General features: G+C 40.4%; 1 protein-coding gene across 2 annotated transcripts in view; it reads left to right on the top strand.

Annotated features, from left to right (window-relative positions):
* Nucleotides 1-12863, top strand: part of LOC122543313 (5'-AMP-activated protein kinase subunit gamma-1) — a 62213-nt gene that overhangs the window by 27138 nt on the left and 22212 nt on the right. For both annotated transcript variants that reach the window (XM_043681830.1, XM_043681831.1), the window contains one exon: nt 7727-7833. In XM_043681830.1, coding sequence (XP_043537765.1) covers nt 7727-7833 — 107 coding nt within the window. The remainder of the gene's footprint in view (nt 1-7726; nt 7834-12863) is intronic.

Below are 12863 nucleotides of genomic sequence, written 5' to 3' on the forward strand. Positions count from 1 at the left end.
GAATGACTCCAGAATTTTTATCTTTGTTACCCTACCCAGAGCCAGGTACCGATCCCTCTTTGTGAGGGGTTGCTTTCCTAACATTTCTGTACTTATTGGTTAGTACCTTTAACATCTTGCCCTGAAGTCATAGTTTGGCGTGAAATAGTGCTCAAGGTATTAGGAATGTTGTACAGTCTTCTTTCAAACCCGAGAATCCAAATTTTTGAGCTTACCCCTCATAATGTAGTGCTCCAATGACAGGAGTCAGCTTCATGGTCCTACTGTTCACTGTTTCCAGGCTTGCAAAATTGAGCAGCAGATTCAAGGTAAAGCACAATGCAGCGTCAACTTTATGGCCTCAGCCCAGTAGTTGGCAAGATTTCTTTTACTTGAAAAGCCTTTTTGTGAAAAAAAAAGAAATTGCCTAAAATAAAAACAATTGGACGATGCAAGACAAGAACATAAGTATTGGAGTAAAGACATAAATATGCCTTGAGAGGGATTTTTTTGTTTCTAGAATGCAAAGAAATTTATGCACTTATCTGATGTGGTCAAAAGGTCATTTGGTTTAACTTTTGTCTGATGTTTGACAATGATAGCAGCAGTTACCACCAAATTTTGTAAAGTTTTAATCTTTGTAAATGGGTTGGACAGAAATCCTGTTTTTACATCCCAGGAATTTTCCTATCTCTAGAATATCCATGTTTAGGTTTTGTGCAATGTCCATAACCACGGTGTGGCCATACCACTGGGGCAGGTTTATTCACAGCCAAAACAGTGTTGTTTCATTAAAATAATCATGTAACTGTAAAATGTAGTATTGTGATTAGCTGCTTAACCCTGCAATAAAGCATGGCTGTTATTTAGCATGTGAGAGAAACTCCCCTGTATGTCATATTAAACTTGTCATTTGTATAACTTCGTCAATTCGTATTAAATAATTGCCAATGTTCAATTCTTTAACATCTGTGAATTGAATTGTTACATAAACTGTCAAAAATTGGAGAACACAGGGTTCTCAGTAGTTTGAACCTTAAATTTATCTTTTTAAGACCACAATTACCATACATATTCCAAATCCTGACAATAGTATTTTGAAGCCTGACCACTGAGGGACTGTGCTTTTGATCAGGCAATTAGTCATTCAAAGGACATTTATATGGCCATCTAGTTTTTGAATTTGCATTTTCTGGACTTAGTCTTTTCAATCTTTTCATGTTATGGAGTTATGCAGTGTTCAAACAGACCCTTTGGTCCAACCAGTCTGTGCCAGCCAGGTTTCCCAAACTAAACTAGTCCCACCTGTTTGCATTTAGCCCATATCCCTCTAAACCTTTCCTATTCGTGTACTTACAACATTTAAAAGGAATTTGGATAATTGAACCTGCATCTACAATTTCTCCTGCCAGTTCCTTCTACACACTAACCACTAAGAAAAAAAAAGTTGCCAGTCATGTCCTTTTCCAAATTTTTCTCCTCTGACCTTAAAAATATGCCCCCTAGTTTTGAATTCCTTCTCCTCTCTCTCTCTCCCCCAGTGTGTTTGTTGACTTGGATCCCATTTACCACCCTTCCAGCAACATCCTGGTAAATCTTTTCTTAACCTTCTTCAGTTTAATAATATCCTTCCTGGATGTAGGTTTGCTTGCTGAACTGGAAGGTTAATTTTTAGACGTTTCGTCACCATACTGTGTAACATCAGTGAGCCTCCAGATGAAGCACTGGTGGTAAGGCCCGCTTTCTATTTATGTGTTTAGATTTCCTTGGGTTGGTAATGTCATTTTCTATGGTGATATCATTTCCTGTTCTTTTTCTCAGGGGGTGGTAAATGGGATCGAAGTCAGTGTGTTTGTTGACTTGGATCCCATTTACCACCCCCTGAGAAAAAGAACAGGAAATGACATCACCAACCCAAAGAAACCTAAACACATAAATAGAGAGCAGGGCATTGCCACCAGCGCTTCATCCGGAGGCTCACTGATGATGTTACCCCTTACCAAGGCTTTTGATTTGCCGCTATAGTATGGCATTGTGCTTGCTTTTTGTTCATTATTCTTGACTGGTTGCAGTCTGCACTAAGACTTCTACCATTCCCCATTTACTTTTCGTCTCTTTTCTGTCTAGTTCACAATGATTTTTATGGCATGTTTTCCATCTGCTGCGCATCATCTTGCACTTGTATCTGTATTGAATTTCTTTTTTCACAGTTCTGCACACAAGCTCATGTTGTCTCTGGATCTCCTTGGCTCTTTTGTCAGACTCAAATCTCCCACCCTTGAATTGGTATCATCTGTGTTCCTAAATTCTAGTCACTTTTGCAGATCAGAAACAAAAAGTTCCAGCACCAATCCCTGGGATGCATCACTCAGTACATTTCCACAGCCCGACCTGGTGTTGCTTGTTTAAACAATAGACAATAGGTGCAGGAGTAGGCCATTCTGCCCTTCAAGCCTGCACCTCCATTCAATATGATCATGGCTGATCATCCTTAATCAGTATCCTATTCCTGCCTTATCTCCATAACCCTTGATTCCACAATCCCTGAGAGCTCTATCCAACTCTTTCTTAAACGAATCCAGAGACTGGGCCTCCACTGCCCTCTGGGGCAGAGCATTCCACACAGCCACCACTCTCTGGGTGAAGAAGTTTCTCCTCATCTCTGTCCTAAATGGTCTACATCGTATTTTTAAGCTGTGTCCTCTGGTTCGGCACTCACCCATCAGCAGAAACATGTTTCCTGCCTCCAGAGTGTCCAATCCTTTAATATGTCTCAATCATATCCCCTCTCAGTCTTCTAAACTCAAGGGTATACAAGCCCAGTCTTTCAGTGTAGGGTAATCCCGCCATTCCAGGAATTGACCTCGTGAACCTCCGCTGCACTCCCTCAATAGCCAGAATGTCTTTCCTCAAATTTGGAGACCAGAACTGCACACAGTACTACCTTGTGTTTGTGAAGCACTTTTTCTCTTGGAATTTCTGGAAGTGTTGGTATACTGTATAGGATGCTGATGCTTTTTGATTTCATTGGCTACATAAATGTATGCCAAGAAGCCTTGGGTGGCAAGTAAAGTCTATGTCCATGTTCCCATTAATTTCCATACACTTCACACTAACATTTTTCTGGTTTACAATTGATCTGTTAATAATGTAGGAACACTAAAGACAGTACTTTCTAAGCCTCAGTAATCTCAAAATTCAAATGGGAAAACTGGAAGCAATTAATCAGTGCAAATTGCATTGAGCTGTCTGGGAGTATGGGAGCACCTAGGCTCTGGGACTTGTTTCCTGATCACATCGATACTAGATCACAGGACTTTTAAATTTTCAGTTGGAATGTCACTCCCTTAACAGTTGGACAGACTAGATCAGCCCCTTCTTAAAACCGAAGTGATGTTAAGGTTTGCTCCCAATCAGTTCCATTATGTTACTTGTTATTGATGTTGGACTGCAGCTCTATTGTTGCCTGAGCTTGTTCCATTGCCTGCTTTAAACGTAACTGAGGTGAGTTGATTTCATATCCAGTGGTCCCATTCCTATGTCTTTTATAATGACTGACCGCCCATTGTAGATTTCATTCCTGACCTGTTCATGAGAATTTATTGTACCCTCTTAAGCCCCTCTTGAGCAATCATATAAGTAACAAAGTAATCTTTCATTGCCATGGAATTGTACAAGTCGAGTACTAGTTTGCAATATTAGTTTAATCAGCTTAGTTGGTTCAAATCCCTCACTGGAATAACTTTTTTTTTCCCACCCTTACCTTTTCTCTCAGCATTCTCTCCTGTTTATTTTGACCCAGCAGTTTATAACCAATCCTGAGAAATATCCTTGTTCTATTTGCACCCTATACTTTCGGAATGCTGAATACATGTCGGTGAGTCTGGTTCTGAGAGCTCCCCCACCTTCGCACCATTAAGCATTAACCATACTTCAAAGATATTACTCCACTAAAACTCCCAACTGCCACAACAGCTTCAGGCTCCAATACTTTTAATTTTGTATGTTTTTAATGTTTATACACATATAAACCATAATCAGATAAGAGCATCTTTCACAGCATTCCTCCTTTATTTAATTGATTTTTAAAATGTTCTTATTTGGCCTAGTTTCTTTGTCCTTCCTTGCCATTTAAGTTCTTGTCCACTAACCTGTATGTTCTCTTTGTAAGAACATTGATACCAGAATGGCAAGTCCTACCTCATTAATATTCCGTCAAGGGAATCTAAAACTGTCAATTCTCCACTTTTCTCTGGGCTGCACATCGAAATCTGTTCTGGTTTTACTGGCCCAGCACATTACAGTAAGAACAGCCCTGAAAGAGAGGTCGCAGGTTTATTCTCCAGTTGCTTGGAAGTGTCTCGCAATTAATTAATTGCGTTTAAAATGCAATCATGTGCGCCAATGCATGCAAATTTTATGCACAGCAATTTTCGCAAGCAGCAAATGAAGTGTCTGATCAGTTTGCTGTCTGTTATCTGTGGTGGGGTTGGTGGAGGGTGCAATGTTGATCAGGGTGCTACAAAAGCTCTCTATTAAATAGGTCCTGGGATCATTTATGTTCACCTAACTGGGTAGGTAGGACCTCTGTTCAATGTCTTATTCAAAAGGTATCACCTCTGCCAATGTAATAGTCTGTCAGACCTGCTATGGGAGTATTTGCTTGACCCACAACCTTCTGACAAAAGCCAAAGTTATCCACCTGCGTCAAGCTGAGAGCCCTCAAAGTTACCACGTAGCTTGGAATATATTGTAACTCCTCACATTGTTTTGCAGGACTTTCTTGTTCTTTCTTGTCATTAGGTTTGTGAGCTGCAGCTTCTGGTTCTTTTCCTCCCTTTTAAAAAAAGTTCCTTGACCTGTATGTTGTCCCTGTCTGGGTGGTGTTGATCCTACACTGCATTCAGGACTGCTGGTCAGAGATGGAAAAGAGACAGACTATATTCCTCATCCTGGGACACCTGACTCCAATGGTTTTCATGGATGTGGCATTCCTTTCCCTACCGATAATCTCTTGCTTCACTGTGGTGTGATGATACAAATGATTATCGCTCCCTCTAGCCTGTACTTGTCCTCAGCTTTTTTATGTTAAAACAAACTGTACAGCTCTTGGACCATCCCACACTGCTGGTGTTTTCTTGTTCTGAATTCTCCAGTCAGCCTGCTTCTGCAAGCAGTCACCTCAGATCATTGCTTCTGTCAGCAAGGTGACCGTTTTGTGGAATGTATCTTCCAGGGGCCTATCTTCTTCAAGTATGTATGGAGTGTAGTCATCTGGTCATTGCAGTAAACACTTCACTGTGTTCACAAAGCAGAGCCCTTTTTAACTTTGTTTTATATTGCCAAATGCTATTCAAATACAGAAAATTCCGAGTCATGATGAGAGACGGACCAAAGCTCGCTAAAATGCCTTGAGTTTAGAAACTCAACAGAAGTTGATTCGATCAATAGGCAAGTGAAGTTAGGTGGGATGGTAATGACCAATCAGGCAACCAAAGAACTCCTTAAAGTTCTCGACAAAACTTGCAAGCGGGCATTAAAAATACAGTTCCAATAAATACAAGATATGCTGAGAGTGAGAGATATTATAAAAACAGTTCACCTTGCTGAGGGAAGAGGCTGAGAGAGATCTGGATGCGGGCCATGTTCAGTCATTGCAAAGCAGTAATGAACATATAAAGCTGAGCTAAATTGGCGAATCAGTCAAATACAGATCTGGCATTACCTGCGGCACTTTGTTACAGTTTGTGATTAGGCTGCAGTCTTCAAGCTCATTTCACCAAGGGACAAACCTGGGAAGCATTGGGAACAGGGACATTACTGGTGTTGGAGAACTGAATTACTGTGTGAGCATAGAAAATCCTGGGTTTCTCATTGAAAGGAGGATAATGAGAGGAATAAAGGTGTATGTATTATTTAAAATTATTCTGACTGGGATACAAGAAGAAATACAAAGGCAGCATGGTGGCTCAGTGCTTAGCACTGCTGCCTCACAGCACCAGGGGCTCAATTCCAGCCTTGGGCGACTGTGTCGAGTTTGCGCATTCTCCGCATGTCTGTGTGGGTTTCCTCCCACAGTCCGAAGATGTGCAGGTTAGGGCGAATTGGCCATAGTGTTCAGGGCTGTGTAGGTTAGAGGAAATGACAGTAATAGGTAAGGGAAATGGGCCTGAGTCTGACACTCTTCGGAGGGTCGGTGTAGACCTTTTGGGCCACAAAAGGTTTCCACAATGTAGGAATTCTACGGAAAAAAGAATGGGTTTTAAGGAAACAAGTTCAGGGCTGAGGTCAGGAAGCACTTATTGATGAAGTGAAAATACCAGAGGTAAAAACAGGAGTCATTCAAAAGGTACTTAGATGCTGTGGAAGTTTCTATGGAAAGTATAGCTGGATGGGCCAAATGACTTTCCTCACTTGGCGATTCTATCATCAGACTTGGAACTTGCTGAAAGGAACCAGAAATAATGGAAAATGCTGAAGATACACTTGTAGCTGTAAAAAATTAACTTAACAATTAATACTATGAAGTTCCCATTTTAAAATTAGCTACACACGGCATAAAATTTGCAACAGAAACTGTTTAATAATTTAAATGAAGAAAATGGTAAACTTTTGAAAATGAAAGTTTTATTTACAGTAAACTGTGTTGTAATAGCCACCCAGTGTACATTTTTGGGTGAAGACCATTCTGTGAGTCAGCACTTATATTTTATATCCAAACCACCTTCTACCTGCTAATATCTGTACAAACATATGTTAGGAGCATGAGTATGCCATTCGGCCCTCTAGCCTGTTCCACCATTCAATAAGATCACAGCTGGTGAGATTGTGGCCTCAAATTTTTATGCCTATCTACCTCCAATAACCTTTGATTTTCTTATTAATCAATAATCGATCTACTTCAACCTTAAAATTATTCAATGAGCCTACCTCCTCCTCTGGGACAGAAATTCAAAGACCCACAATCAAAGTCAAGCTCCTAGTGTAATGCCAGAATTTTTCTGGTTCATATGTCAAATTTTACTCGCTTTTTAAACCTCAGTACTTATTTCTTCCCAGCTGCACGCTGAACAAAGTCAAAATTCTATCAATCAAATGAAAGGAAGATCTATACTAATTCATTCAACTTGCTTCTGTGACCACAGTTAATGACTTATTTCACTGCCTTAAGATATGTTTTCTGTGCTATCATGGTGTCACTGCAAGTTGTGAATCCAAATAGCCTTTCTTCATACTTTCTGACCCATTCTATACAATAGCCTTAGTGTAAATAGAGATGGTGATGGCTAGTTTTTTTCTAAAAAAACAGGTACAGTATTTACTTTTAACACTTTTTTTTAGAAAAAGAAATTTCTGGTTCTACTGAGAAGGCTAGGTGTTAAATTACAAGCAAGTCCAAGTCTGCTGTCTCTCATTGTCTATATGTGGTAATCAGTCGTCCAAGCCCATTGGCAGAAATCTAGAAGCAGCTAATCTTTTCACTCTCTGAGCCAGAGAATCCATTGCATAAAGGCAGATACTCTAAAAATATTCCCAGTCAAAGTGGGGAAAAATTAAGTTTGTGATACTTTTTAAAAAGTGTTTTTTTTAAATGTAATTTGTTGCAGGAGATTTTGTCTATTATAACTGTTTATGCCATGATTCCTGAAATATTTCCTGGTTGAGATTCCAGCCAGTTCTACATATTTGACTGAAATAATGTCACCTGAAGGAGCTGGAATTGCTAACACTCTTTCTTTAATTGCAGTGAACGACTCCAACAATGAGGTCTACACTCGCTTTATGAAGTCGCACAGATGCTATGATCTTGTTCCCACCAGTTCCAAACTTGTGGTATTTGATACTTCCCTGCAGGTAATGTAGGGATGTGGAATTCTGCTACTATTGAACTATTGAGACTATTCCAACTCCATAGAGCATATGTAAATCCTAAACTCAAAATGATAATAGATTATATGCAATGCCTTAAGGATATCTTTCTCATCACATTCTCCATTGTTTCCAAACACTTTGCCTGCAGGTTGTAAGTTTGCTCGCTGAGCTGGAAGGTTTGTTCTCAGATGTTTCGTCACCATGCTAGGTAGCATCAGTGAGCCTCCATTGAAGCATTCATGTACTGTCCCACTTTCTATTTGTGTGTCTTGGTCTGTTGTGGTGGGTAATATCACTTCCAGTTTGTTTTCTGAGAGGTTGGTAAATGGGGTCCAATTCCATGTGTTTGTTGATGGAGTTCCAGTTTGAATGCCAGGCCTCTAGGAATTACGTCAGTGTTTTTGTTAGTTTGCCTGGAATTAATTACTTTGAGGTAGGTAAACCACTTATGCCTAGAAAGAGATACCACTTACTGCAGGAAATGAACGATTAGTTACATTATTTTTGATAATGTTGAGCAGGATGGCAGGAAAATTCCCTGCTCTTTCATTGGATCCTGAAACCCACTTCAACCAGTGAGGCAGGTTAAGTGGACAGTGGCACCCTAGCAAGTGCTGTCTCAGCACTGCATTGAAGCATCAGCTTAAATTAAAGGTATCAAGCTTTTGTTAGAGACATAACATGGTGCTTCTGGAGTGCATGTAAACGTTAAACCAATATCTTGATTTCTATTCATATGCATTAAGTTGCTGATGTGATTAGATCTTGGCTGGATTGCCAGAATTTGGGAACTGCTTGTGCTATGGTTGCAGACTGGACGCTTAGAGTCCAAGTTATGCACTCAAATTCTTGAGTGCGACTTGAATCTGTGACTGAAAGTTGGGAGTGCTGTCTACTGAATGAAGCTGGAACAAGATATAACACTCATCAGTTATTGTTTAAAGCTCAAAATGTGCCTTAAAAAATGTCAAAGCAACTGAATACATTTGGTGCATGACTAGCTTGTCCCACAGATAGGTAAATAGCTAGGAGGATCAGTTTATCTCCTTTAGTTAGAAGCATCTCTCCAAATCAGATTTGAGGTAGACAAAGCTATAGAAATTGGTTTCTCGATTTAGCTGAGTAAATGGTTCAGTAAGTTCTGAAGGAGCTGAATTCGCATTTGATGACGTTCGAAGTGATGGGAAAATTTTAATTATTAAAGGCAATTTTCACATGATAGGCCTTTCATCCATACCTTCATTTTCTCCTTTATGAATATTAAATTCTTCAGTGAAACATCTTCATTTTATCTTTATGGCAAATAAAATTGGATTCAACTGGAGTGGGGAAGTAATAATTAACCTGGTAGTCTTGTGTAGGCATAAATGTTCACTGTTAATATTTGTCAAAAAACATGCTTGATTGTCTAACTGACTGCCTACTCTGAAAGCCATGGATTACAGTGTTGCTACAAAATTGCTTTTTTAACTAGTTGACGTTGTTGGAATGTCAATAGTTAGATTTCATCCAAATGGATTAACTATTCATCACCATAATAGATCATACCAACTCTTTAAATAATCATTTTAATAATGTGGCATTCATAGTTTCTTTATGAATAGTACTGCACTCCAGAAGCCAGTGACTCTTGCTGGCCTCCTGTACATTGTCCTTTGTGGTCATTTGTCATTTATATTATGCCCCACATTTAGTGGGGAGAAGAGGAGAGATCACAGGCCAGTTCAATACTTCTGTTTTTGCCCAACATCTATACAATAATGCTTTGAGCAAGGGTTGCTGGTTAGAAGTTGGGCAAATGGTGGAAGCATCAATGAGGGATCATTTTGCAGATTCAAGATTATGGAAAATGACCAGGATGGGCTTGAATTCAAACTGCTTAAAGTGGGGCAAGGCCAATTTTAATAAAACTGGGTATGGTTTGGCCAGAGTGGATGAGGAGCAGATACATTTAGGTAAATCTGTGTCAGAATAGTGGGATGCATTTAAGAAAGAAATAAGGAGAGTGCAATAAAGAAATTTGGCTAATTAGATCCAGAATTGGCTGAGGGACAGGAAGCAGAAGGTGATTTTGAGGATGTTTTTGTGATTGGAAGTCTGTGTTCAGTGGTGTCGCACAGGGATCAGTGTTATGGCCGTTGCAGTTTCTGGTTTATATAAATGATTCCTACTTGAATATAAGAGGGTTGGTCAGTAAGCTTACAAATTATAGCAAAAGTTAGTGAGGTGGAAAATAGTGATGAGGATAGCCATAGATTACAAGAGGATATCGACAAGCTAGTCAGATGGACTGATCAGTGGCAAATGAAATTCAATCTGGATCATTGTGAGGTCACTTGGGCAGGACAGACAAGGTAAGGAAATACATGAACAATAGGACCCGGGGAAGCACTGAAGATCAGAGGGACCTTGTGCATGTCAACTGGTTCCGTAAGGTAGCCAGACAGGTAGATAAAGTACCTAAGGCATATGGGACACTTGCCTTTATTCACCAAGGCACAGAGTTTAAGAATAGGGAGATGCTGCTGGAGTTGTATAAAATGTTTTGGTTATGCTACACTGGACTATTGTGTACAGTTCTGGAATCCACACTATGGGAGGGATGTGATAGCACTGCAGAGGATAGGCGAAAGTGAGGACTGCAAATGCTGGAGATCAGAATCGAAGAATATGGTACTGGAAAAGCACAGCCGGTCAGGCAGCATCTGAGGAGCAGGAGAATCAACGTTTCGGGCATATAAGCTCTTCATCGGGAATGAGGCTTGTGGGCCAAGGAGGCTGAGAGATAAATGGGAGGGGGGTGGGGTTGGGGGGGAAGGTAGCTGGAATGCAATAGGTAGATGAAGGTGGGGGTGAGTGATAGGTCAGAGAGGAGGGTGGAGCAGATAGGTAGGAAGGAAGATGGACTGGTAGAACTGTTCAAGAGGGCATTGCAGAATTGGAAGGTTGGAATTGGAGTAAGGTGAGGGGAGTGGAAATGGGGAAACTGGTAAAATCCACATTAATCCTGGGATCAATATTTAGATGTGAACTTTAAAATGCCAACACATACAAGGCTATGAGTTGGTGTTAGAAAACGGGATTACAATAGTTAGGCTGTTTTTTGGCCCGCGCAGACTGTATGTACCAAAGGGCCTTTTTCTCTGCTGTAGTCATCTGACTAAATCAGGAGGAAAAGCCTTACCTGGTTTTCTTTTTTTGATTAAAGAAACCCCTATCCTCCTGAGCATGTTGTGTTGAGTTGCATACTTGCAGGTGACTTCAGCTTATCCCGTTGGTTTGAGGTGTCAAACACAGAACCTACAAGGACTGCCAAGAAAGCCCAAAGTCACATTTTAAAACAAGAAATGTATTGCAGTCTCTCTCTTGAAAGTTTACTCGTAGGATGTAAACGTCTGATGTTATGATCCCAGCTGATGCTATTACTGGATGATTCCGATCCCAAACTGCAATCTGGCTTGATAGTTTTTTTTGTAAATTTAATGTGGTTGTCCTTCATTGAAGTATATGCATGCAATGCTACCGATTTGATTTTAATGCAATCATGCTTAAACTGTAGAGTCATAGAGAGGTACAGCTCAGAAACAGACCTTTCGGTCCAACTCATCCATGCTGACCAGATATCCTAAATTAATCTAGTCCCATTCGCCAGCATTTGGCCCATGTCCCTCTAAACCCTTCCTATTCATGTCCCCATCCAGATGCCTTTTAAACGCTGTAATTGTACCAGCCTCCACCACTTCCTCTAGCAGCTCATTCCATACGCACACCACCCTCTGTGTGGAAAAAGTACTGCTTGCGTCCTTTTAAATCTGTCCTCTCTCACCTTAAACCTATGCCCTCTAAGTTTTAGACTCCCCTACCCTGGGAAAAAGACTGTCTATTCACCCTATCTGTATCCCTCATAATTTTATAAACCTCTGTAAGGCTACCCTTCAGCCTCTGACACTCCAGGGAAAGAAGCCCCAGCTTTCCGGTTCCACTCTGGTTTCTCATGAAACGTTTCTGAACTGGAATTTTCAAACTGAAACCCTTACATTGAGGTAACCTATTTCCAAACTTTTCTCCACTAATTCCTTTCTCCAGCCAGAACTGTTTTGGAATCTCACCCCAGCAGTCCTTTTGTGAACAGAAAACTGAAAGCTTTCCAAGCTGGGTTTTCCCAAAGCAGAAATCAAGTCTTGATTCTCCTAGATCAAAAGCAAGCTGATGCCTTTAATATCTCTGATTGTAAACCTCTCAGTGCAAATGTATTATCAACCCAGGAAGGTCTCAGTTACCTGCTCTTTGACACAAAGTGGTTTAAAATCAGTGCTCCAGGAAGACTGACAAGCTAATTATTAAATCCTTTCATACACATATAACAAATTTCATATACCACGATTTCAAAATCTAAACTCTAAAATAATTTCTATAAATCTCACACCCTGAATCTCTCAAGCTTATGTATAATTGTCCATCAGATGTGCATTTCAGAAGATGGCTCATTTCAGCATTGTGCGGAGACTCCTATTCATGATGATTAATGTGGGAAAAATATGGGGATGCTTCAAGTATGAGCCCCAAAAAGATGTTGTAGGCAGTTCAGCTATGATGGGGGTCTCTTTTCAACTTTCAGTTCTCTCCTCGTTTAAATTGGAGCGTTTACCTTTGTATGGCACACTAAGTCAAAATGTGAAGTGTAGAATTTGTCCCAGAAATGAAGAAGTTTGACTCTTGAATTAAAAATTTGCCAACTTAGTGAATTTGATGCTCATGTTAAGCCTGAGAGTCCTAGAGATGTACAGCATGGAAACAGACCCTTCGGTCAGACCCGTCCACGCCGACCAGATATCCCAACCCAATCTATCTCACCTGCCAGCACCCAGCCCATATCCCTCCAAACCCTTCCTATTCATATACCCATCCAAATGCCTCTTAAATGTTGCAATTGTACCAGCCTCCACCACATCCTCTGACAGCTCATTCCATACACATACCACCCTCTGCGTGAAAAAGTTGCCCCTTAGGTC

The sequence above is a fragment of the Chiloscyllium plagiosum genome, chromosome 43, assembly GCF_004010195.1.
Source record: "Chiloscyllium plagiosum isolate BGI_BamShark_2017 chromosome 43, ASM401019v2, whole genome shotgun sequence".
NCBI classification, from domain to species: domain Eukaryota; kingdom Metazoa; phylum Chordata; class Chondrichthyes; order Orectolobiformes; family Hemiscylliidae; genus Chiloscyllium; species Chiloscyllium plagiosum.